Below are 26,945 nucleotides of genomic sequence, written 5' to 3'. Positions count from 1 at the left end.
GAATATAGAGACTAAAAACATATTGAACCTTCGTAAAAAAAAAAAAAAAAATTGAACCCTTTATTTTATTTTCACTAAGTTGTACTATATGTATTTGTGAAATGAGAATAAAGTATTAATTAGATTATTCATGAAGTAAATAAAATTTAAATATGAGTGTATTAATTTTTATGATGATTTGTTTGAAATGATGATTTTACTTGATGTTTTAAATTTAAATGAGTGTATTAATTTTTATAAGTGTAATGTACAAATTTTAAATTATCCTAAATATAATTGTAAAATAATCATTAATGTCGTCTTAATTAATAAAATATTCTTTCTTCTCCAATTTTCAACTTTTCTAATAAAAAAAAAGATTGAGCAGGGAAAATTATTGTGAAATTTCAAATTTGAAATTAGTGAAGTGACCAACTTTTTGCAAAATAATCATGTAAATCATAGTATAAATATTAGGATATTGTGCAGTAAATATGTAAATATCATAAGTTAAGATCTACATTTACTCCAGATTTAAGTGATTATTTCATGTAGATCTTGACTTATGACATTTACTCCAAATTTATAAATGAAGTAAGTGAATGTATATAGATTTTTATGCAATAAAATCATAAGTCAATATCTTCTACTACTCTAAATTTAATTATTCACATGATACATGAAATCATGAGGGATATTTAAAGAACCTTTTAATTCATCACCTTGATTTCATTGTTGATGAATTTTCGAGAGTTGTCAATAATCTTGTAAGGTTGAAACCACATCTTGCCGACCTTAAAAAAGGACTTGTAGTTTCAATCCAAATTATCTCGAACTCTTTTAAGAATTATACTAAAGTTCAAGAGTATCATGTTATATATCTCTCTTAACTATATAGATCATCTTTGTGAGAAAGAAAATGCTTATCAACATATTGTTTGATGAATGAACAATTACTTCCTTGAGGAAGAACTTGATTTTGTCAAAGGAAACAAAAAAATTAATAAATAATCAGGTTGTGTCAAGTTCACATGATTAAGCACCAGGTTGGTTTCTTGGTTAACAAGTCATTTTGAAAATTGGACCTAACTTCTTGCTTATAATGGTGCAAAGTGGGCTACAATTAATGTTAGACTCAACACTTATCATGTTTGGTATGGTTGGGGGGCAAAATATTGAGACTTTTTGCATTCCTATCTTATTCTCGCTCACCCAACGCATTTTTGTTTTTATATTTCTGCTATTTAAATAGGGTACATTATAAAAATGAGAAATTTTTAAGAAATTTTACAAATATCGTCCGTTACTTAAATAGCAAATAGGGGACGTTATAGAAAAAAATTTGGATAGGATATTTTTGGGGGATATAAGCTATATAAGTAGCAAACGCGGATAATTCAATTAATTTGTAGGGCACAGGAGAAGAGATTCCATAATGACGAGATTTATAGACAACTTTCCTATGGTGAAATTAATATGTTTTTTTTTAAGAAGTTAAATTAGTTCATCCAAATCGATACCAGAGAGAATTGAATCCGAAACCTTAAGGAGAATCACACTTCCAGACCCAAGCTAATACCACCGGACCGTGAAATATGTATTTATAAAATTGTATCAAATATAATATACAACTGGCCAGTGAAGCATTAAAATATTTGCTAAAAAAAAATCTAAAACTAATTAAATAAATATATAGATGAATGTAATTGATTAAAAATATATATATTTTAAAAGATTGACTTGAGTTTTAGACCATTTACATAAGTGATAATAAGAGGTTCAATTTTCGACTCTTTAAGTATTAAGAAAATTTAGTTGGGAGAAATAATTTATTTTGTGTGTCTCAAATGTTCTATAGTAAAGATTAATCACTAGAAAATAAATTATTCACATTTTGTTGCTCTCGAAAGAAAAAAAAAAAAAAAACCTTCTAAGATTCATTTTGAATTTGATTCTAGTATCATATTTAGGGAACTTGGGTTTTTTTAACATACCATTCATTCTTTGTTAATCTGAGTCATTTATTTTGTTTCAAGTGTGAGTGGTTAAATCTCACATCGACTATGTATAGAAAGAATATTGGATTTATAAGAGAGGTGACTCATTAACCTAATGCCTTAAGATTTTGGGTGGAAATATGACGTCTCACTCTCTTGTAACTCGGGATATTGACCTGATTGTTTCTCTCGGATTCCCCCAACATCATTGTGTCTCTTTTTCCATTTTCAAATTATTTTTAGAATACACATCATTGGTTTTATCTTTTTCAGTCAACAACGTAACAACTTCTTACTTTTAAAACCAGGTTGCCATGCATGAAAAACTTGTATATATTTGAATGATCATAATTAGCATGCACATTTTGATTCTCTTTAAGCACTTTCCGCCAAGTATGATATATGCATGTTAAGAACGAAACCAGTTTTCAAACTTCAACCATATCTAATAATTATGCCTTGTTTTCCTATATACTTTCTTATTGTTCAAATTTAATACTCTCCAATCCGTAATTATAAGTAAAAGTCTATTTTTAAGATTTATTGAACAACTGATATATCTGATCTATAATACCAGATACAACTAGTGGAGTCAATATATAAAATCTAGGCAAAATCTCAGTTTTAAACAAAAATCTCAATTTACATTGAAAAATATGAATTTTGAAAAGAAAAAAAATAATTTTGTCCTAAAACTAACCCTTGAAAATATCGATCTTGCCCTAAGTTAACCCCTAAAATATCATACCATTAAATACAATAGTTGTTCAATAAATCTGAAAAATACTTCCTCCGTCCCAAATTATAAAGGAAAATTTTTTTTTTGTCCCAAGTTATAAGGGAAAATTAAACACAAACATTTATCTTTTTCAAGATTTCATTTTGCTTATTCTCATAAAATTAAATGCAAACTAGATTCAATTTACTCTCATGCAACTATTGTTTTTACATTTTTTCATGTAACTATAAATGTGTTTTTTTTTTTTTTATAATTTGAGACATACTGTAGACATTTGCTTTGTTAAGCTTTCGGTTAGTCCTGATTGTTAATCTTAATCCACTTTGGTATTTGTGCTAGCTATCCAAAATAATAGAAATATAGAATGCTCAATGCATTCAATTTGAAATATGTGTGAAAGTGTTCTTCTCGTTGACTTGATCATGTGCAATAATTCAAGAGATATTAATAAAGAGAGATTATTAACCATGTTCTTTTTTTTTTGGTTACAGATTATTAACCATGTTCTAATTCAAATGAAGGGCTATACCTTTGGAAAATTTTATAATAGTATCAAACATTCTTTTGCTACTCATTTCAAAGAAGAAAAAAAAAATCATTTTCTTGCTAGTTGATCCGGTCTCAATGCTGCATGTGTTTTTTGCAACGTGGAATCTTAAGATCTATTTGAAAGCAATTAATAATACTGATACCATAGCAAATATTATTTTTTTTTTGGTCAAAAATATTAAAAGATACCATAAGTCATAATAATATTAAAAGAGATGGAGTATATTAAAAGAGAAGGAGTATATATGTGATAGAAAAAGTAACTTATATAAACCTTGAGGAGTCAAATAATTTACACTCCCTCTCCACTTGCTATATATAGATGCTACAATTTTCTCCGTTTTAATGGATGGCACTATATAATTTTTTGTTTGTATAATAGTGTTTTTTTTTTGGTAAGGGTTTGTATAATAGTGTTAATACCACTCTGTTATTTTAATTAACAATTAATGTAAATTTATTGTTAAGTAACAATGTAAAATTTTTATTCACATATTTCTAATCAAATCACATGATAATACCACTTTGTTATTTTAATTCTTAAAATATAGTATTTACAAATATTTGCATATAGTGCGATGGGATTGGAGTACATATGCGTAACAAAAGTATAATTATAATTATGTGATTAATTGGAAGCAATTGTAAAATATAGTTTACTACTACTACTACCAAACTCAAATTATATTCTATGCTAATTAATTATATTTCCAGTCTTAATAATTAGCTAAATTTGAACTAATTAATAATGATTTTGTTTTAAGCAATGAACTAATAATGGTTTCATATAAATTATTCCAACACATCACCACTATGACACAAATTGATAAACACCACTTAAAACTTTACACATAAATGAGAGAGAGCTCAAATTTAATATGTGATAACCACGAAAAATATTAAGTCTAACAATTGTGATATTGACAAATGATCTAAGCCTAATGGTTTGTTGTGTGATAAATGCAATGTTAGGAGCGATCTCACATTAGTTTAAACACTTTATTTATAAATGAGACAATCCATAAATTTAATGACTTAAAATTTTAGATAAATATTATGTGTAGTCTACTACACTTGTATCTTTATTCGTAATCCAATGAAAATGATTCTTTCAACGATATAGATAAATGTTATTATCATGATAGCAAGAAAAATTTTCTTCAATTTTTAACTTCAACTTTTTTTTAAAAATGACATTTTCAAACTTCAATTAACCTAAAAAAAACTTATACTTTTATCTAGAGACAGCTATTAATTAGTATTTCCTTTTATATATGTTGGAATAACACGATTGTTTCACACACAAGGTCAAATACATGTTTGGTTTTAAGAATAAAGAGATTCCAAAAAGGGAACCTTGATCATTTTGTATAGTGTAGATTTATAGCCTTACTGCATAAAAGATATGGAAAGAAATATGTTACTGATGACAGCTAATTATATGATGAAATTTTTTCTTCAATTTCTAACTTCAACTTTTTTTTCGAAATGACATTTTCAAACTTCAATTAACCTAAAAAAAAGTTATACTTTTATCTAGACAACTATTAGTATCTCCTTTTCTATATGTTGGAATAACACGATTGTTTCACACACAAGGTCATGTTCGGCTTTAAGAACAAAGAGATTCCAAAAAGGGAACCTTGATCATTTTGTAGTGTAGATATATAGCCTTTCTGCATAAAAGATATGGAAAGAAATATGTTACAATTTTACTTTTTTAGTCATTTTTTTTTTTAAAAAAAAATTAGTTTAAAGGTAAATCTCACGATAAGAAGATATATATTAGAGGTTTAAATATGCATTGCAATATCTTTAAAGTTTAAAGGATACGTGATATAAATTAATTTTATACTAATAACCAATTTAATTTTACATGTCATATTAAAAAAGTGAGATGAAGTGAAATCATGTGACAAAATGCATATTTTATGACTTATAAGTTAAAAGACATGTTTGGTAACAGTTTTTTCAGAAAGAGCTTACAACTTATTTTACTGACTTATAACTTATTTTTCGGAAGCTATTTCAAGTAGCTTATGAGCTTATAGCTTATCATTTTTCTTCCAATTTTACCCTTATAATATTATCTTAAATACATTTTTATCCTTTAGAATTTATTAAAATTGAAAACAAAATAAGTATGTTATATAGCATATTATTTTTTTACGATTGTCCCTATTTTTATTCCTAAAACGTTGCTATAAGTACCCATATATTATCATTGTTTTATTTTTATACTAGTATTACTGTATCATTAATTACTTTTGATTTATCCTTTTATATATTACTCCGTATAAAGAAATTGCTTGTTATTACATGTACGTACCTATATTTGTTATAAAAACCTAAAAAATATTAAATAAATTTGTTTGTTATAAAACCTAAAAAATGTTATGTTTAATCTTTTTTATAAAGTATAATCATTGAAATGAAAATAAATTTAAAACAAAATTTCAAAGAATAAAATTTAATTTAATAATATATAAAAGATATATTAAATTAATAAATTTAAATAACTAAATTTGAAGTATCTTAAATATTAATTAGATGTAGATTTTAAAACAAAATTTTAAGAGGTTTTATTATAGGGGTTTTCTAACTTAGACCCTAGTTAGGTCTAAGTTAGCAAGGTGCACCTTTTCAATTGGACCAAAATACCCATTCTTTTTAATTAATTAACCAAAATACCCATTAATAGACGCAGATCCAGTGTCGCGCGCGTACCGAAGGACCATGGTTACAGACCGTTGATTTCCATCAGACAGCCAAGATCTGATCTCATCAAGACTGTCTGATCAATCCGACAGCCCATATCATCCTGATCCATCAGATTCCAGCGCGTGCGCCACACTGGATTACACCCTGGAGAGAGAAAACTTTGCTTTTTAAAAGTAGGACACGTGTCACACAATGGTTGGCTGGACGTGATTTTTGTTCATTTAATACTTTGAACTCAATTATTTCGTTGTAAATTAATTTTTTATTTTTATACCAAAATTCATAATTTTTTTTTGTCTACAAATAGAGACTTGGTTCGTTTGATTTGGACACCGAAAAAAAAACGCAATTTTTCACTACCTTAATCTCATTTTTTGTCTACTAAATACGTTACTTGTGTGTTGTTATTTAACACGCACCACTCAACCAACTCACTGAAACCATTATACCAGGAAAATAGTAGATAATATTCTGGAACTTTTGGTATATTTTATGAAATTTTTGGAGACCTGAAACTATTTTTAGTTAATTAAATGAGATAAAACGGTAATTAAAAACTAATGTTTGCTTCCGAAACCATTTTACTGGTAGAATGGTTGCACATAGTTGTATTCTGAAACCATTTTACTGGTAGAATGGTTTCAATGAGTAATTTATTAATTGTGTTTGCTTCTGAAACCATTTATCTGGTACAATGGTTTCAGAGAGTTGTAATCTGAAACCATTTTGCTGGTAGAATGGTTTCAGTAAGTTGATTATTAGTTATTTGCTTCTGAAACCATTTAGCTTGTAGAATGGTTGCACATAGTTGTATTCTGAAACCATTTTACTGGTAGAATGGTTTCAGTGAGTAATTTATTAATTGTGTTTGCTTCTGAAACCATTTATCTGGTACAATGGTTTCAGAGAGTTGTAATCTGAAACCATTTTGCTGGTAGAATGGTTTCAGTAAGTTGATTATTAGTTATTTGCTTCTGAAACCATTTAGCTTGTAGAATGGTTTCAGAGATTTGTACTCTGAAACCATTTTCCTGGTAGAATGGTTTCAGTGAGTTGATGTAAGGTAGTGAAAAATGAGATTAAGGTAGTGAAAAATTGAGTTTTTTTTTCTGTGTCCAAATCAAACGAACCAAGTCTCTATTTGTAGAGAAAAAACAATTATGAATTTTGGTATAAAAAATAAAAAATAAAAAATTAATTTACAACGAAATAATTGAGTTCAAAGTATTAAATGGAAAAAAATCACGCCCAGCCAATCAGACAGCGACACGTGTCCTGCTTTTAAAAAGTAGATTCTTCTCTCTCCAGGGTGTAATCCAGTGTGCTGCACGCGCTGGAATCTGATGGATTTGGATGATCTGGGCTGTCTGATTGATCAGACAGTCTTGATGAGATCAGATCTTGGCTGTCTGATGGAAATCAACGGCCTGTAACCATGATCCTGCGGTACGCGCGCGACACTGGATCCGCGTCTATTGATGGTAATTTGGTTAATTAATTAAAAAGAATGGATATTTTGGTCCAACTGAAAAGGTGCACCTTGCTAACTTAGACCCAACTGGGTCTAAGTTAGCAGCCCCCTTTATTATATATATATGTATATATATATATATTAAAAATGATATTTTATGTCATCAGTCATCAGCTATAATTTTTATCAGCTGAAATTTTATTTCATAAAGAAATAAGAATAATGAATTTTCTCTAAAAAGAAAGAAACTTAATTCATTCATTCATTCATTCGTTCATTCAAAGCGAAAAGAACATGAAAACCCTAATGCGTAGAGCCGCTCTCCTCCTTCGATCGAATTCCTTCTCATTCTCCACAAACGGAAAGAATTTCAGGAGCGATGTAATCGGTGAAGGCGGCAAGGTCGCTGCGAATTTGAAGGAAGAAATGAATGGCGTTGAAATGGGTATTCTTTCTTGCAGCATTGTTTTATATTTTTTTTATGGAATTTAGATTTTACATATCGTACATATTGGTATCTATGGATTGTTTTATACTGAATATAAATGTTAACTTTTTCTGATTGTAAATTGGGTTGAATGGTTGATGATGATGTAGGCAAGGCGAGGTTCTTGATGAAAGGCTTGAACGATTTAGAGAATGACGGCATGTCTGCCTATAAATTTTATCAGAATTGTCGTCAAATGGAGCCAATTAATTGACAGTTTACGATCCATTTTTTTTATAATATGCACTATCTTATATGCTTCATCCAGCTGTGCAGTAGGAGATTTAGCACCATAAAGCATCTTCATCCTTTGGCTTCTCTGATACTCATGTCTCAAATTTGTCCACATGCGACGATCCCTCTTATACGCTTCTTTGTCTTTGTCCCGATGATGAAATACCAAAATCAGCCTTCTGCAAAATTGGACGTTATCACGGAATCTCCAATTCCATCTTGTTCGGCAGGCCCCATCCATAGGCCAAAAGAAACTAGCAGACTGTATCCAGATACCGTCATAAGCGCATAAAGCTGACGGCGAGTTTTTCTTGGGATAAGGTATCCAATTAATTGACATATATCAGACTGCGGTTTGATTCCACCGACTAAGATACCACAGAGGTAAACAAATATCTGTTCTCTTCATGTAGGCGGCAATTACAAGGACACTTTCCATAATCAGCAGACAATCATCATATCCTAGGGATCTATTTTCAAGCTGCCCTATCATAGTATCAAACATACGGTGGAAATCAATACCTACATTAATTCCCTTGCTTATGATCTCACCGCTATACTGAAAAAAAATAGGTATCGTGCTCCTTTCGGAGCCTGGAAACAATCTTCAAAATGGCTACAAATGCAGGAATATAATGCAACAATCTTCAAAATATGTATTCCTGCATTTGTAGCCATTTTGAAGATTGTTTCCAGTATTTTTTTCAGTATAGCGGTGAGATCATAAGCAAGGGAATTAATGTAGGTATTGATTTCCACCGTATGTTTGATACTATGATAGGGCAGCTTGAAAATAGATCCCTAGGATATGATGATTGTCTGCTGATTATGGAAAGTGTCCTTGTAATTGCCGCCTACATGAAGAGAACAGATATTTGTTTACCTCTGTGGTACAAAATCTTAGTCGGTGGAATCAAACCGCAGTCTGATATATGTCAATTAATTGGATACCTTATCCCAAGAAAAACTCGCCGTCAGCTTTATGCGCTTATGACGGTATCTGGATACAGTCTGCTAGTTTCTTTTGGCCTATGGATGGGGCCTGCCGAACATGAAATAAGATGGAATTGGAGATTCCGTGATAACGTCCAATTTTGCAGAAGGCTGATTTTGGTATTTCATCATCGGGACAAAGACAAAGAAGCGTATAAGAGGGATCGTCGCATGTGGACAAATTTGAGACATGAGTATCAGAGAAGCCAAAGGATGAAGATGCTTTATGGTGCTAAATCTCCTACTGCACCGCTGGATGAAGCATATAAGATAGTGCAGATTATAAAAAAAATGGATCGTAAACTGTCGAAGCGTGATTTGGCTCATGATGATGATGATCCCGATGAAAGGGAAGATTTGGCTCCCAAAGTCCCCGCTCCTCTTGCATCTGAGGTATTCTCTTCCATTTGTATCTGTCTGGTCTTTCTGACCATTTCTAATAACTTCTACTAATAGGTGTTGTTTGAAAAGTTTATACTTATTTCTTGAAATATTCTCAAATGTATGAAGGATAGACACCAAACACGACATTAAAATGTCTGACAACGATAATCATTTTAAAAAATGGAATGTTTGAATGTAACCACATGTGTTGGTGTCGTGTGACCATGTCAGTGTCAGATATAAGACCTGCCTATTATCTGAAGTGTTAGTGCTACATAGCTCTCGATAGCCAATGCCTTTTGCATGCATATCCATTGTGCAGTTTATGTGCACTGTGATGTCTTTGAATGTTTTGCTTACAAATCTGACCATAGAAAAACTTGATCTGATGAATATCTGCGTATATATCCTCTGAACTTATTAAATTTGCAGGCCATTGCAAATTTGTCTGTGAATGCCAATGTGGCGAAGGCGGTTGCAGAAGAGGGTGGGGTTGAGATTCTCACTAGTTTGGCTAGGTCAATGAACAAACTGGTGGCTGAAGAAGCTGCTGGAGGATTATGGAATCTCTCTGTTGGAGAAGAGCACAAGGTTAGATTTCGTCGTATATGATATTTTTCTTTTTGAAATTTAATGTGTAAGGTTTGGACTAAAAGCTGAAGTGGCTTCCATCGTAGGGAGTTATGCGAGATGGTGGTATACGCCTCCTTCTTGGCCTTGCAAAATCATACAGGGAAGGGCTTCAGTCTGAGGCAGCCAAGGTATTCTCTCTTTCCATTTGTATCTCTCTGGTCTTTCTGACCATTTCTAATAACTTCTACTAATAGGTGTTGTTTGAAAAGTTTATACTTATTTCTTGAAATATTCTCGAATGTATGAAGGATAGACACCAAACACGACATTGAAATGTCTGACAACGATAATCATTTTAAAAAATGGAATGTTTGAATGTAACCACATGTGTTGGTGTCGTGTGACCATGTCAGTGTCAGATATAAGACCTGCCTATTATCTGAAGTGTTAGTGCTACATAGCTCTCGATAGCCAATGCCTTTTGCGTGCATATCCATTGTGCAGTTTATGTGCACTGTGATGTCTTTGAATGTTTTGCTTACAAATCTGACCATAGAAAAACTTGATCTGATGAATATCTGCGTATATATCCTCTGAACTTATTAAATTTGCAGGCCATTGCAAATTTGTCTGTGAATGCCAATGTGGCGAAGGCGATTGCAGAAGAGGGTGGGATTGAGATTCTCACTAGTTTGGCTAGGTCAATGAACAAACTGGTGGCTGAAGAAGCTGCTGGAGGATTATGGAATCTCTCTGTTGGAGAAGAGCACAAGGTTAGATTTCGTCGTATATGACATTTTTCTTTTTGAAATTTAATGTGTAAGGTTTGGACTAAAAGCTGAAGTGGCTTCCATCATAGGGTGCCATTGCTGAAGCTGGTGGAGTATTAGCGTTAGTGGATCTTATATTCAAGTGGTCCTCTACTGGAGATGGAGTTTTAGTAAGTTTTTTGGTTTTATGATTATGAATGTGTTAAGTGCCATTTTGTTTCTTCATGTTTAGCCATTTTGTTTCTTCATGTTAAGTGCCATTTTACATTGATTATTTTTTTCCTTTCAGGAACGTGCAGCTGGTGCATTGGCTAATTTGGCTGCTGATGACAAGTGTAGTACAGAGGTTGCACTATGTTCAGGAGCCACAGGCCTCGATGATGAAAATGCTAGCACCGATTAAAATTAGGAAACTTACACTTTGAATTTTACCCTCCTTGCAATGTAGAAAGCGAGTATGTAAATAGCAAAAATTAGGGAAGAAAAAAAAAGAATTTGCATTCTAGGATGAATTTGATTCCGTCAAAATTAATTCGATTAAGAACTTCAATTTTTTTTTTTTGAACGTACAATTCATCCTTAATTCGCTTTGTTATTGGTAGAGTCATTGCGTCTCTTTTCGGATTTGCAATTAACTTTAGGCTACACATCATTGGTTTTTCCTTTTTCAGTCAACAACTTATTTACTTTTAAAACCATTGCCATGCATGAAAAACTTGTATATATTAGCATGCCCATTTTGATTCTCTTTAAGCACTTTCCGCCAAGGATGACATGCATGTTAAGAACGAAACCAGTTTTCAAACTTCAACCATATCTAATAATTATGCCTTGTTTTCCTATATGCTTTCTTATTGTTCAAATTTAATACTCCATCCTTTAATTATAAGTAAAAGTCTATTTTTCAGATTTATTGAACAACTGATATATTTGGTCTATAATATCATATACATCTAGTGGAGTCAATATATAAAGTCAAAAATCTCAGTTTTAAATTCTGAGTCAATATATGGAGTGTGTTAACTTCCTTATATAGTGCTTAGCTGAAACTTTAATAATTTTACCGTCTCATCTACTTAAAGTGAAGTGTGTTAACACTTATTTGTTTTTCTTAACTGAAAGTTATTCCCCTGATTTCATGCCTTATGAAGCTAATGATCAATAGTGTAAGACTCTCTTTCATTGTATTTTCTTTTGATACTTTCTTCCCCATATTTCTGATAAGCATAAATCCTTTAATAAAGCTCTCTATTTGTTGCTATAAGATAATTTGGTTTAAGCAGAGGTAAAATTTCACTGTGAAAGTACCAGTCATGCTTGGTGGGTTGATCACTTGGTCCAATGTTATTGTACTATTAGAAATACATTGAACTATTTTCCTCTCATAACATGTTTCTTTTCTTTTGGTGAATAATAATAAGAGAGGAGTTTTTGTCAAAAAATAAAATAAAAATAAGAGAGAAGTTAAGATCCTTTATTATTTTGTGTTGTATTATAGCATTTCCTTTTCGGTAGTACATAGTTTCATTCAATATGATGTTTTGGGGTTAAGTCATGTGATCATATAATAAATGTTCATGTATTTCATTATTTTATAAATGTCTTGCTTTCATTTAGTGAATTTCTTAGGTAGTGTATGTGAAGTTGAGAAGGTTATAGATTGATCAAGTTCTAATTTGATTAGTATATCTTGCAATTTGATAATGAGATTCACCTTGAGCTTTTATTTTTGCTCTTTGTTTGTGAGTTATCCTTTGGCCTAAGAAGTCTCCTCCATTTCTTGTAGCTCTGCCCTTTTTCTTCTGTAATTTCCCTTTATTCATCTATAAAATGCATTCTCTTGCTAGATAGGAGCAAGTTCCTATCAGTTATTCTTGTTTATATAATATAACATGGAGTGGATGAGGACAATTCCATATTTGAATTGCTTTAAGGGCATAATAATGACTGTGTTTTTTTTTATCATATACAGGATAATAAAGGATAGTTTCCCAGAAAATGGATTGATGGGAGAATCTGAACATTCACATTCAAGCTTATTACCATGGGAGAATCAGAAAATGGATTTTAGTTGCAGAAGATAATGCAGGTTTACTAGAAGAATTGACAATTTTTTTATTTGTGTTTTTCTGTTAATGATTTGCAATTGGCGCATATTTTAGATTAATATAAGTTAGCAAATATTTATAGCACAACTCAAGACAAGTGAAGCTACCGAGTTTCTAGTTTAGACAATGTTTCAACTCAGATTTTATTGACTTTGCAAATTTAACTTAGCAATGTTATTGGTTCATGTTTCAATTTATTTGCAATTTCAATTGATTCCTTTATTTTTGGTTCAATTGCAACTATGATTGATTACTATTTAAACATGGAGAATACACCAAACACAAAGCAGGTGAGTGATTAAACTGATATTTATTATCCTCATATTCAGCTGATGAACAAACTCCTCTCAAATTCTGTTTATAAGTAACAATTCTGATGCACAACTTATTTGGTAAAATGTATATGTATCAACTTAGTATATAATAACCATTAACTACATGATTGAATTTGGTATAAACTAACTAAATGTATTTGCCAGAAGTCAATGTAAGAGAGGTTTTAAGGCAGATTGCAGGACATTCATTGGACTAGATGGTTTTTTTTTTACGGGGTCAGTTCCTCTCTCAAGTTGGTCGATGCTAGCAAGTAACAATCAAGTCTTTGTAGTTGCATACACGCCATTGTTGATATTTAGAACAATGATAACTTGAAGTGGTTCTTGAGCCTTCTTCACTAGGACTTGAGGGATTACTGGCAACATGGGCGAAGTTGGGTGAAGAGGTCTTCTTCTTCTAGTGTATTCGCATACAGTCATAACCGTAAGGGATGCAAAAATTATGGTGTACCACTAAAACCCAAATAATGGACACAAATCAACTAGTTGCAGAAGACAATGCAGGTTTACAAGAAGAGATTCAAATGTCTTAATCGGCACCATCAGATCAACTAGTCCAATCTCTAGTAGTATTTTGGTATTAATTGTCTCAATCTACACCACTGAATTAGTGGCAGCAGAAGAATCTACTCCAGTGAAGTGACTTAGTAGTTTCTGGTTTAGAGAATGTTTGTACGATCCGCTGTTGATGCCAGATCCAGAGCCGCTTTTTTCCAAGTGCTATAAGGTTCCTCGTGCAGAGAAGTGCAGGGAAGGACAGATCTTCTGGACAAGTCTAATCATATTCCAAAACCAACAGCCTTGGGCCTTCAATCCGCACTCGACATGACATGACATGATCTTTGACAATCATGAGTCAGGAGGCCTTAGTCTATAAAAGGCAATGTCAGTATGGTGATAAGAGATTAGTCTCATTAACTATTTCAATGAATCACCATGAGAGCCAAAATGATAATAAGATATTTGTCTATTAACCGATGTATATGAATAAAAAAACATATGAAGTGGATAAGTGATTAATGGATTAAACTAATGGATTAAACATATGAATAAAAAATAGCCGATGTATATTGTTCTTTAAAGTTTAAATTAATGGATTAAACTGATATTCATTATCCTCATGTTCAACTGATGAACAATTTTAGAAAATTGAAATAGAAAACTCCTCTTAAATTCTATTTATAATCAAATAAGTTTGACTATGTTTAGTGAACTTAGCTCAATTAATAGGGACATTGCATTTCATATGGAAGAATCACTTATCCACTTCAAAGGTGGAATTTATAGTCACTAAACTACCTGCACACCATTTTTTTTCTCTTCATTTATTAAGTACTAATTGAATTGTCATATAGTGATTGCATTTGCAAGAAGTCAAATTAATACATACTTATAAGACTAATGCAACCCATACAAACGTATATTAGTTAGCGTATGTTTGAGTTTTTTTTTTGTTTGAGTTTTTTTTTTTTTTTAGATAATATGTTTGAGATAATTTGACGTGAAATCATCTAATAAACTAGCAGACACCCGTGCTCGGTAACATGAATTAGTTAAAAATAAAAAAATATAATATTTGGTTAAAAAAAATAGAAGGAAAAAAATAATGGTAAAACCATCACCAAAAAATTTTAGGTCTCCATATTAATATATGAGTATAAATATAGTCCCGTAAAAATTATTAAAAAATAGGCATCATATTAATATGTTAGTGAAAATATAAGTCTCACAAAAATCATCAAAATAATTAGACCACCGTATTAAATATGAGTATAACCCGTAAAATTATAATAAAAAATAAAATAGACAACTTAATTAATATATAAATAAAGGGGGCTGCTAATTTAGACCCAGTTGGGTCTAAATTAGCAAGGTGCACCTTTTCAGTCGGACAAAAATATCCATTTTTTTAATTTTTGAAACAATAGAGCAAAAGAGGCAGTTCTGTAATTTTCCCCTATTTCACACGCGCCTCCATTTCTTTTCCCACCCCCAGGACACGTGTCAAGCTGTAAGCCACAAAAAACAGGCGCGTGCAACACACGCGCGGGGGGAGAGAGAAATTTTTTTGACAATTGCAGGGACACGTGTCAGTTCCTGGTGGCTCGCCTGTTTTTTTCCAATTTAATACTTTAAACTCAATTATTTCTTTGTAAATTAATTTTTTATTTTTTTATTTTTATACCAAAATTCATAATTTTTTTTTGTCTACAAATAGAGACTTGGTTCGTTTGATTTGGACACAGAAAAAAAAAACCCAATTTTTCATAAAATAACTGAAAGTTAAAATATGAGTAACCATCGCATAATGGGAAGTTTTTTGTACTAAATTTTGAATAAAATCTCATATGAGTAACCATCGCATAATGAATTCTCATATTTGCTCTTATTTTGTCAATGACGTGTCAAAAAACAAAATAGGAGCAAATATGAGATTTCATAGGAAATATGAGATTTCTTAGATAGATAGATAGATAGATAGATAGATAGATAGATAGATAGATAGATAGATAGATAGATAGATGGATGGATGGATGGATGGATGGATAGATAGATAGATAGATAGATAGATAGATAGATAGATAGATAGATAGATAGATAGATAGATAGATAGATAGATAGATAGATAGATCGATGGATGGATAGATGGATAGATAGATAGATAGATAGATAGATAGATGCTTATAGATTATTTCCTCCGTTTCAATTTGATTGACACAGTTGACTGTTGTGCACTATTCACACATATTGCTTATAGATAGATGCTTATAGATTATTCCCTCCGTCCAAATTTTATTGACACAGTTGACTGTTTCACGCATGTTGATACATAACTTACAATTAATATTTTTAATTGTATAATAGTAAAAATTATAAAAATTTGATATTTTGACAATACCATCAAGACGAATAAAACATCTCATATGCTAATAGTCATTTATTTTTATCGTAGAAAAATAAGGTAACTGTCCTGGTAACCAAAACCACAAACATTAGACTAATTTTAAACCTCAAAAATCCTGCATTTGTCAATATTAATCACTATTAAATAACTTCATTTCTATCACCTGCAACACTTTTACCTAGTAACTGAATTCAGATTGGTTTGCTTACACTTTTGCCACCTCTAGTTTACACTTTTACCTAGTAATTTTTTTGAGCTATTTAAGTCTCTGACTTTTTTAATTATTACAAGTCCCTCAATTCCTTTCCATATTCCCTGATTCACCAGTCAAAACTTCACTTGAAAATTACTTAAATACATTCCTCTCATCACACCCAACCAGTGGCACTGGAAGTGCAGAAGAACATTTAAAAAAAATCCAAATTAACTTCGAAGTGACATCTGAACTATTTGGATTTTGGACACAATGCAGCAATGTGTGTCACAATTCAGCAGATTCTAAATGATCTTCACTGTGCTATAATCTGCTGAGTCTCAGTATTCAATGGGAAACAGAACAATGAATAGGAAAGAAGAAAAAAGCTATTAAAAAGGTATTAGGATTCTTGTATATGTTTATTTTCTGCCAAAATGTTTTCTAGCAATGATTCACAAGCATCTTCAAGCATATCTAACACCTGCGAGTGCCACATGATGATGATAATAAGCAGATAATCAACCAGGAGTTCAGAAGTATTTGCAGCAAAGAATAGATTGTGTGTTCAAATGATAATACATGGATTTCTTGTAACATCACAATTTGAGACTGGATCTTCTGAAAAGAGTTCAAAGAGGCGTGGATAACAATGTTGTGTCTTCTAGTTCTCTATATGTGTAATTATCTTGAATAACTTGCGAAAAATCAATTATTATTTGTATGAGATTGATACATATACTATCTCCAAATTCCAAAGTGTAGTTTTTTAATTCTGAGATATCATAGTTGTAGTCACCAAGCAAAAATGGTACAATTAAAAATTGTTTTTAGAAGCAGAGATTTCTTAGTAAGACTTTACCACATAAGTTAAAGTACCAAGTATGTACAGTGGAATCTATGCAATCCAATCAAAAAGAAGTGTATTACCAAAGGCACCAACAAAGAATAGTTGATTTCAGTTGGGCAATCTTTTATTACTTACATGAATGACAATATTCACAGTATAACTCCAACCCTCAACTAATCACCAGATGAAGCACCGACACAAACACCAACATTGACACCGATAATAATGTGAAGAAACGGAACAATTATATGTAATTAAGTGTGTCAATATCGGAAACTTGACACACCTTTCATGAAAAGTGTCAGTGCTACATACACGTGGTCTAATTAAATTCATTAAACGAAATAGTGTCATAATTCGAGACTATCTTTGCACTTGTAAATGATATTCAACTTCACTCTACAAATTACAAAATGAACCAAGAGTCAACCAATAATCGATCATGAACAAAATTATCAACAAAAACACCCTATCAGGAACATTATACCTTCTTAAAACCTTCAGGTCCACCATAGCAAGGATCCGGGACTTCAGTTTCATCATGTTTCTTACAATATGAGCAGATCAACCTAACCTGCAACATCCCAAATTCCCTATCATGCTTGAAAAACATATACAAAAGAAAAGCAACAAAAACTGTATTCAAGACCAACTCAAGTATAAGGCAACTCAAGCCCTCATTTCAAGTAACCTAAAAAATTAGACCTTGCTTTAGGCCTACCAAAAAATACTTGATTACTTTTCTTTTCTTATTTTGACAATACTTAATTACTTTTAGTATGTGTGAAACTTCCATTTTTTTCCTTAGAACTCAGTGTTTTCAAATAGCACTGTAACATAGCAGAATTTAATCAAACCAATATTTTCTATGATCTAGGATTAACAATACTGCCGTGGATACAGGGGTTCGACGAGCTTACTCACCTTTTTGTGGGCATCTTCAGGTAAAGGATCTCTAAACTTCCATCTATTAAAAGCTTCCATATATCCTCTAAAACAAAAAACACCAAAATCCATAACTAAACACACCGAACCAAACACACATTAAATAAAAAAATAAAAAAAAAAAAGACGAATGAAAACAAACTCATAAAACAAACGTTCCATCAAAATTCAGACTGAAACATCTCATACCCTACCTCTCTCTATTTTGCTTGTCCATAGCAAGAATAAGATCAAACTCAACAAAATCAGATGACTTAATTGGCCTTGAAATTGAAGTTATCTCAATCCCACATCTTTTTGAAGCTGCCCTCATTCTTGAATCAGTTTGATTACCCTTCAAAAAAAAAATCAACTTTTTAAACAATCTGAAAAAACCCATCATAAAAAATACCAAAAATAATAATTGTTTTCTTAAAAATGATATTTCTATTTCATATAAAACATTTACAGATATACCCACTTCATGATAATTGATTGTACCAGCAGAATCAATTCTGATTTTAGAATCAAAACCTCTTTTCTTAACGAAATAAGTGAAAACCCCTTCAGCAGCTGGACTTCTACAGATGTTTCCAAGACATACAAAGAGAACTGAGAATGGTGTTTGTGTCTGTGGTAGTTTCTTGTTCTTAAACGCCACAACACTAACCTGCATCAAACAATAATTGTTAATTAAGTCATTTACTCATCTTCATCTTAGATGAAAAAGAAACAATATACAAAACATACAAAATAGAATAACTAATAAAACAAGAAACAAGTTCAAATCTAGAATCAAAATCGAACCCTGCAAAAGAAATAAAGAATCAAAATTAAACCCTTCAGTATAAGGAACACACAATCAAAACACACAAAATCTAATGAAAAAGCAAGAAAATAATCAAAACAAAAGATAAATTTTGTGATCCTCACAATCATATTCTTCAACCCAGGTTTTTAAAATCCAAATAAATAAATAAACAAATCTAACCAAAGCTTGACATAAGAAAATGTCATCACAACTTTATCAACCATAAGAAGTTTATCCAAAAAGACATATACTTGAAAGTTTTGTTGATCTTTGCAATCAGAACAATAGCATATATAACAACAATAAAAAATCCTTATGACAAAGTTGAGTTAGTATCACAGATAACAATGATCTTACTTGCATTGACAAAACCAGTTCAAAATTGGCATAAGATGCAATAATAACTCAAGATTCGCTTACTCCTCTTCTCTCATCGGCATCCCTGCATGTAACACCTCAGCAAGCAATATCACAACCACAAAACTCTATTAGACTGGTCAGAACTAAAAATTTGAATAAATATCTCAGTAATTACCATCAGAAGTTGGGGAGCGGCTAGAAATGCGGAGGCGCGCAAAGGCTACTTGATGATATGGCATGCAACACTTTGGTCCATTTGGAAGGCGAGGAATGGCTCAATTTTTGCAAATGGGTCCTTTGTTCCAAAGGAGATTGTTGATAATATTAAAGTTATGACTTGGAAATGGAGTTTGGCTAGATTGAAAGTGTCTCCTTGCATGTTCTATGAATGGACATGGGACCCCGGGGATTGTCTTCAACGCTAATGATTTTAAGGGGTGGCTTTTCTTATCAGTTTTCATGGCCTGTGTAGGGGACTAGTTTTTTTTCAATGCTTATAGCTAGTTGTTGTTCTCTTGTTTTTGTTCTGCTTTGGCTCCTCTTGTACTTCTTGTTATGGAGGAAGCTTTAATAAAATTTTGCCGATTCAAAAAAAAAAAAAAATTACCATCAGAAGTTGTGCTATGTAAGTGGTCTTCCCTCTAATTTGTACAGTCCACATGATCTTGCAATTGGATAGCATATGTGAAATCTTCACAAATTACAATGACCTTTCCACTTTTTAACTCTTGCAAAAGTAAGTAATTAAATTTTCATACTCTTCCACAGAAAAATTGCAAGAATAAGGTGAGAAATATAACAATAACCTTATGAGTAGCTCCAAACAGATTCTATGTTCTAACAACACACACAATGTGTTGACATGGTAGCAGGACAAACTATTAGAAACAAACGATTCACCTTATGATAATTTAAATTCATACTAAAATACACATAAAGACATTTAAGTAAATATCACAAACTACCTTTACATCTATGTATAAACTCAATTTTTCCTGCAAAATAGAACGGTGAATGAAACCTATATAGATCACCAAAATAATAAGTTAGAGGAAACAATGTTACACTACACTTGCATTAATTAACCCAAAATACTCTCATATACCATAACTAAATAGGCAACCAAATTATATCCGACACCTAAATCCTTCAAAAACAACAACCTGCAAAACCACTCACTTTGCAATAGTAGTTTCTTGTTCTTAAAAGCCAAAACCTGCAAAATCAACATGTAGTGAGCATAATCAAAGTCCATTGCCGATTTATTTGGACAAACAACCTACAAAAGAGTGGAGTTACTTAGTTGCATTAATCTTGGTGTGTAAAACTTGGCTATCATGAGGTATTTATAAACTATCAACAAAGGAGGTATAAGGAAAAAAGACAATAAATTACTTGGTGATTCACACAGTTCTATTTTATGTATCACAATTTTCCTCGTGGACATTTTATCAAACACCTGCAGTGCATTTTATCTCAAATACTATAAAAATTTTTGCTTCTATCATTCTTTTAGAATTAGGGAACAGAAACCACTCCAGGCATTTCTGGTCATACTCAAACCAAAACAGAATAAATAATAAAAATTATACGATCCTTTAACATTGAACATTTAAGGAAGATGAAAAATTCAACTCTGCCACTCACAAACCGTCTCACCGACAATGCTAATCCAATTACACAGTCGGCCGTCGCAGGAAGGAAGAGACTCGTCGCTTCTGCAACCGTTCATCGGAAGCAAAAGCACAATAGTCACTGGAAAAAAAAAATTAAAAAAGAAACACAAACCAACCAACACAAAATAGAAAGGCTACAAAAAGAACAAATTTGAACCAACAGCACAAACAAACACAAACCACCAATGAAAAAAAACAAACCTTAGCATCAACAAAGTCCTTACCGGAACCCCATCGCACAAGAAATCGAGCCCACCAGCAATTTGAGAGAAAGCAAAAACAAACCACAAGAAGAAGAACAAGAGAGAGAGCCAGACAAAATGAAAGAGAACCAAAACAAAATTGATACATATAGCCAAAACCAGTTGGAAACGCGACAAACAAACTACAAAAGTAAACCTGTGCAACTGACACACAGATGAAATCCCTTTCCGCAAAAAACCTGGCGCAAAAGCATACGGAAACGAGCAAGACAAAACCCAAAAAGGGAATGGGGAAACGCTTACAAGCTTTCAATGGAAAAGGAAACGAAGGAGGGAGACGCGAGGAAACGGCAGAGCGTGAAGGCCACAGAGCGTTTTCGAGGCAGAATCCCGCGTGAAGGCCATGGACGATTTGGAGCTCCCAAAGTCCCATTCGGTTCAATTCCCTTGTAAGAATTATTGATAGGATTTTTTTCATTAAAAAATTACCCAATCATAGAAATAACTACTTACTAACATAACCATATACTTTTAGGTTATTTTATTTTACCAAACAATTTAATTTCACTCTAGTAGTTTTTCAGTTGTTAGCTAAACGCTAACTTATCAGTTACTAATACTATCAATTAACTTATAGCTTAATTTTACCAAACAAAGACAAAATTTGTGTTGTTATAATTGTTGCCATCACTGCCTTGTTGGTAAAACTTAAATACATAAAATTGCAGAAATCATTTTTTAATATACAAACATACTATATATCAATTACCATGAAGAAATTAATGCAGTCGCAACAATATGAGAAAAAGAGGGGATGAAAAATGCAAATGACGGAGAAGGTGTTGGCGAGAAGCAAGGATATAAACTCCTTTAGTTTATTTGTGTAAAAAGTACCTGTCGTACTATATAGCACTACTCAATTGTAGATCTGACACTCCACAAAACTCGTGCAAAGCGGAAGCGGTTATGCTGCATAAGCGAATTCCTTATGCACCATGCATAAATAACACACAAAACCATTCCACATTAAAAATGGTTTTGCCAGGATTAAGTACATTCCACAACAAAAATGGTTTTGGCATGATTTTAGTTTAAAACTAAATAACTACGAATGTTTAGGGGTTGCTGTTGTTGATTTGGGGGTGGGAAATGGTGCGTTCGGAGATTTGTTAGTTTCAATTTGATGGTGGAGATTTGTTTATGTATCAGGCATAAGTTTATTCCTTATGCATAATAACTCATGCCTGCAAAGCACGGGTCAGTGTCTAGTTACAAAGAAAAAGCAAGAAAGTATAACAGAGAACTGGAGAAGGAAGTATTGCTAGAACAAAAGTCACTTATTTATTCATAAGAAACAACAATGATAATTTAACAATACAAATTATGATAGGGATAATATTGGAATATTAAAATAAATTAAGGATAGTTTTGACCATTAAATAAAAAGTTAGAAAGCTTCACTCCTCTTCCAGCTTCTGACCCTCATCATGTTTAGTCAGAATTAGAGCTGCTTTCGGAGTCTCCTGTCAGCTCTAACATCTCCTCTTCCAGCATCACACCATAATCTGTATATAAAAAGTTCAGCATTGCTTGCATCACCCCATCAAAATCATTCCACACAGCAATTGTTGTCTCTCTAAGATGGTTTAACTGTTCACTGTGACACTGCTGAATGTGCATCATCAACTGCTGCCTTGTTGATTCTTCACTGCAATCTGCAATTATTTTGCGACACCTTTCCTCAGTTTCTGCAAAATGTTTTTCCTGCTTCTGACACTTGTCGTGAAAATTACTCTCCAATCCTCTTATTACTGCTTCAAAGTCCTCGGACATGCTAAATATTTTGTTTATTAGACGCTTTAACAGTGTACTCTGACCCTGCTTCATATAATGATCATGTAAGATCCGACATTTAAGCTTCTTTTCCGGTTCTTTATGCTGCAAAATGCATTGTTCTTTTTCCTCTAAAAGTTGCTTTAATTGGGAAATTGTCATGTCTGATTCCATAATCTGAATTCTCTCAACGGACGTAGTCTCATTTTCCTTTGGCTTCTCCACCTCGATCTTGGCGTTTTCGTCGTTCTGCAAAACCTTAGCAAAAGTCTCACCAACATCCTTACATACTTGAATCGCCCGATCAAAATCTTTCCACACAGCAATTGTTGTCTCTCTTAGAAGCTTTAACTGTTCAATTTGACCCTGCTGAATGTGCATCATCAACTGCTGCCTTGTTGATTCTTCAAGGCAATCTGCAAATACTTTGTGACATCTTTTCTCAGTTTCTGCAAAATGTTCTTTCTGCTTGTGATACTTGTCGCAAAATTCAGTGTCCAAATCTTGAATTGCTTCTTTTAAGCACTGAGACAACTTAAATCTTTTCTTTCGAAGACGCTTTAGCAGTATACTCTGAACCTGCTTAGTATAATGATCATGTGAGATCCGACATTTAAACATCTTTTCCAGTTCTTTATGCTGCAAAATGCATTGTTCTTTTTCCTCTAAAAGTAGCTTTAAATTGGAAATCGTCATGTCTGATTCCATAATCTGAATTCTCTCAGAAGACGTATTCTCGTTTTCCTTCTTCTTCTTCTTCACCTCGATCTTGGTGTTTTCGCCATTTTGCCAAACCTTAACGAAAGTCTCCTTTTCCATATCATGTTCCAGCATCACACCATCGCATTCAAAAATCTCCTGTTCCAGCATGGCACCATCAACTTTAAAAAAAAGCTCCCAATACCGATCAGTCACATTAGAAGTGCATACATCATGCTTAAAAAGTCCAGTCTCCTCAATCCACCTGAAAAATATGAGTGCCTTATTCGGCTCGGAATCTAAATTGAACAAAACCAACTTAACCAATTGATTAGAAAACACAAGATTCAAATCCCTAATTTGTTTCTCAACATGATGACTCCACACATTGTTCCTGATAATCCTACATAACCTCTCAACAGTGTCATTATCAAACAATTCCTTCAACTTGAAAGCATCAACATCCATTCCATTCTTTTGAAAATAGTCCAAAGTTGTATCTATGACCCATTTGGAAACAGCAAAACCCTTTTTATTCATAACAGCAACCAAATCCCAAAACTCTTGAACAGCTCCGCTTAACCCGAGATAGCTCAAAACTTGATTATAGGATTCAGAGGTCAACTTTTCAGGATAGTTTTCCAATACCCATTGAAAGAATATCCTTGCCGAATCGGGATCGGAATCAAGCTTGCGCAAAACACGATTTACAGCATGATGAGTAATGGAAAGGTGATTCGAATCCAATTTTGATGAATTTAAGAATCAATTGGATTCGAATCACCTTTCCATTACTCATCATGCGGTAAATCGTGTTTTGCGCAAGCTTGATTCCGATCCCGATTCGGCAAGGATATTCTTTCAATGGGTATTGGAAAACTATCCTGAAAAGTTGAGCTCTGAATCCTATAATCAAGTTTTGAGCTATCTGGGGTTAAGCGGAGCTGTTCAAGAGTTTTGGGATTTGGTTGCTGTTATGAATAAAAAGGGTTTTGGTGTTTCCAAATGGGTCATAGATACAACTTTGGACTATTTTCAAAAGAATGGAATGGATGTTGATGCTTTCAAGTTGAAGGAATTGTTTGATAATGACACTGTTGAGAGGTTGTGTAGGATTATCAGGAACAATGTGTGGAGTCATCATGTTGAGAAACAAATTACGGATTTGAATCTTGTTTTTTCTAATCAATTGGTTAAGTTGGTTTTGTTCAATTTAGGTTCCGAGCCGAATAAGGCACTCATATTTTTCAGGTGGATTGAGGAGACTGGACTTTTTAAGCATGATGTATGCACTTCTAATGCGATGACCAGGGTTCTAGAAAGGAAGAATTCGATTGATCAGTATTGGGAGCTTTTTTTAAAAGATGATGGTGCCATGCTGGAACATGATATGGAAGAGGAGACTTTCGTTAATGTTTGGCAGAATGGCGAAAACGCCAAGATCGGGGTGATGAAAAAGAAGGAAAATGAGAATACGTCTCCTGAGAGAATTCCGATTATGGAATCAGACATGACGATTTCCAAATTAAAGCAACTTATAGAGGAAAAAGAACAATGCATTTTGCAGCATAAAGAACAGGTAAAAAAGTTTAAACGTCGGATCTTACATGATCATTGTACGAAGCAGGGTCAGAGTACACTGTTCAAGCGTCTAAGAAAGAGCTTTAAAGCAGCAATTGAAGAATTGGAGACTGAATTTCAAGACAAGTGTCAGAAACAGGAAAAACATTTTGCAGAAACTGAGAAAAGATGTCACAAAATACTTGCATATTGCAGTGAAGAATCAACAAGTCAGCAGTTAATGATGCACATTCAGCAGTGTCAAAATGAACAGTTAATCCGTCTGAGGCATACATCAGCTGATGTGTGGGATGATTTTTGTTGGGTGATTCAAATAAGTATGGATGTTGGGCAGACTTTTGCTAAGGTTTTGCAGAACGACGAAAATGCCAAGATCGAGGTGGAGAAGCTGGAGGAAAATGAGACTACGTCCGTTGAGAGAATTCAGATTATGGAATCAGACATGACAATTTCCGAATTAAAGCAACTTTTAGAGGAAAAAGAACAATGCATTTTGCAGCATAAAGAACAGGAAGAGAAGTTTAAATGTCGGATCTTACATGATCATTATATGAAGCAGGGTCAGAGTACACTTTTAAAGCGTCTAAGAAAGAAAATTTATAGAATGTCCAATGACTTTGAAGCAGTAATTGAAATAAGGAGGAGTGATTTCAAAGACATGTTTGAGAAGCAGGAAAAATATTTTGCAGAAACTGAGGAAAGGTGTCGCAAAATACTTGCAGATTGCAGTGAAGAATCAACAAGGCAGCAGTTGATGATGCACATTCAGCAGTGTCACAGTGAACAGTTAAACCATCTTAGAGATACAACAATTGCTGTGTGGAATGATTTTGATGAGGTGATTAAGGAATGTAAGCTTTTTTTATATTACGATCATGTTGTGATGCTGGAAGAGCTGAGAGAAGACTACTATGAAAGCAGCTCTGAGGAATAGTAAACTGGGTGATTCAATGAGATCATGCTTTTTCTGGATGCATAATTACTTAAGGGTATGTTTGGTTCAATTTTTAAGGGAGGGGAGTGAAGCTTTATAATTTTTTATTTAATGGTCTATCCTTAATTTATTTTAATATTCCAACATTATTCCTATCATAATTTTTATTGTTAAATTATCATTGTTCTTGTAGTGACTTTTGTTCTAGCAATACTTCCTTCTCCAGTAATGTTTTTATATATGCTTTGCTTCTCAGTATTTGGAAATATACATATAACCCCTACATAATATATATTTTGAACCCTTTATTTTTATTTATGGTACCATTGACTCAATTAAACTCAAACTAATTTTAACTCACTCATTTGATAATTTGATAAGACAAAGTTGATTGAATTTGCAAAGTTTTTTCCAAATGAATTTTGTACAACTGGACCGACCGTTGCTTCAGTTTATGCCTTTTTTTTAATGCCGTTAATCTTGATCGGTGTCAATAACATATGAAACGATTTTTTATTTTTGTTAAATTTAATATAGATATATCATATTAAATTTCAATCCAATGATAAATTTTATAAAATTTGTATTGGTTAAAGCGGTTTTTTGAATGGCAAATATATATATATATATATATAT

General features: G+C 32.4%; 4 protein-coding genes across 27 annotated transcripts; 2 read left to right on the top strand and 2 right to left on the bottom strand.

Moving 5' to 3' along the window:
* The first annotated feature begins 8,862 nt into the window (after window positions 1–8,862).
* On the top strand, window positions 8,863–12,860 carry LOC123890738. The gene is made up of 6 exons (XM_045940414.1): window positions 8,863–9,563; window positions 9,987–10,145; window positions 10,232–10,315; window positions 10,742–10,900; window positions 10,987–11,067; window positions 11,187–12,860. The coding sequence occupies exons 1-6, from the start codon at window positions 8,940–8,942 to the stop codon at window positions 11,298–11,300; spliced, it is 1,221 nt and encodes a 406-aa protein (XP_045796370.1). The 5' UTR covers window positions 8,863–8,939; the 3' UTR covers window positions 11,301–12,860.
* A 3,731-nt stretch (window positions 12,861–16,591) lies between these two features.
* LOC123890735 (putative low molecular weight protein-tyrosine-phosphatase slr0328) lies at window positions 16,592–21,759 on the bottom strand. Of its 24 annotated transcripts, none has more exons than XM_045940396.1 (9): window positions 21,284–21,740; window positions 20,563–20,599; window positions 20,349–20,404; window positions 19,381–19,948; window positions 18,714–18,882; window positions 18,428–18,567; window positions 18,213–18,279; window positions 17,776–17,862; window positions 16,788–16,922 (listed from the first exon to the last, which is right to left on the bottom strand). In XM_045940396.1, exons 4-9 carry the CDS (start codon window positions 19,410–19,412, stop codon window positions 16,842–16,844), a joined length of 576 nt encoding a protein of 191 aa, XP_045796352.1. In that variant the 5' UTR covers window positions 19,413–19,948; window positions 20,349–20,404; window positions 20,563–20,599; window positions 21,284–21,740; the 3' UTR covers window positions 16,788–16,841. The 24 variants fall into 24 exon arrangements, with proteins under 24 accessions (XP_045796356.1, XP_045796345.1, XP_045796352.1 ...); XM_045940409.1 differs by lacking the exons at window positions 16,788–16,922; window positions 20,349–20,404 and adding an exon at window positions 17,338–17,687 and having other exon boundaries at window positions 18,694–18,882; window positions 19,381–19,465; window positions 19,559–19,948; window positions 21,566–21,733; XM_045940397.1 differs by lacking the exon at window positions 20,349–20,404.
* Window positions 21,760–22,592: 833 nt separating this feature from the next.
* Window positions 22,593–24,523, bottom strand: LOC123892166 (the record flags this gene model as incomplete). The annotated part of the gene is made up of 1 exon (XM_045941987.1): window positions 22,593–24,523. A coding segment is annotated over one exon (1,770 nt), but the record flags the coding sequence as incomplete, so codon positions are not given.
* A 19-nt stretch (window positions 24,524–24,542) lies between these two features.
* On the top strand, window positions 24,543–26,517 carry LOC123892164 (the record flags this gene model as incomplete). The annotated part of the gene is made up of 1 exon (XM_045941986.1): window positions 24,543–26,517. A coding segment is annotated over one exon (1,767 nt), but the record flags the coding sequence as incomplete, so codon positions are not given.
* Between the last annotated feature and the right edge of the window lie 428 nt (window positions 26,518–26,945).

The sequence above is a fragment of the Trifolium pratense genome, linkage group LG6, assembly GCF_020283565.1.
Source record: "Trifolium pratense cultivar HEN17-A07 linkage group LG6, ARS_RC_1.1, whole genome shotgun sequence".
Lineage (NCBI taxonomy): Eukaryota > Viridiplantae > Streptophyta > Magnoliopsida > Fabales > Fabaceae > Trifolium > Trifolium pratense.
The sequence above is the reverse complement of the archived record's forward strand: the minus strand, read 5'-3'. Positions and strand labels throughout refer to the sequence as shown.

Excerpts from the sequence above, each read along its gene's own strand:
- LOC123890738 (XM_045940414.1), top strand. The coding sequence starts at position 8,940 with ATGTTTGATACTATGATAGGGCAGCTTGAAAATAGATCCCTAGGATAT. Across the intron at positions 10,146-10,231 it reads CTGTTGGAGAAGAGCACAAG|GGAGTTATGCGAGATGGTGG; the intron begins GTTAGATTTCGT and ends CTTCCATCGTAG. Across the intron at positions 10,316-10,741 it reads TTCAGTCTGAGGCAGCCAAG|GCCATTGCAAATTTGTCTGT; the intron begins GTATTCTCTCTT and ends TTAAATTTGCAG.
- LOC123890735 (XM_045940389.1), bottom strand. Across the intron at positions 18,280-18,427 it reads GACAAGCAAAATAGAGAGAG|AGGATATATGGAAGCTTTTA; the intron begins GTAGGGTATGAG and ends TTTTTGTTTTAG. Across the intron at positions 16,923-17,775 it reads GACCTGAAGGTTTTAAGAAG|GTGTTAGATATGCTTGAAGA; the intron begins GTATAATGTTCC and ends TGGCACTCGCAG.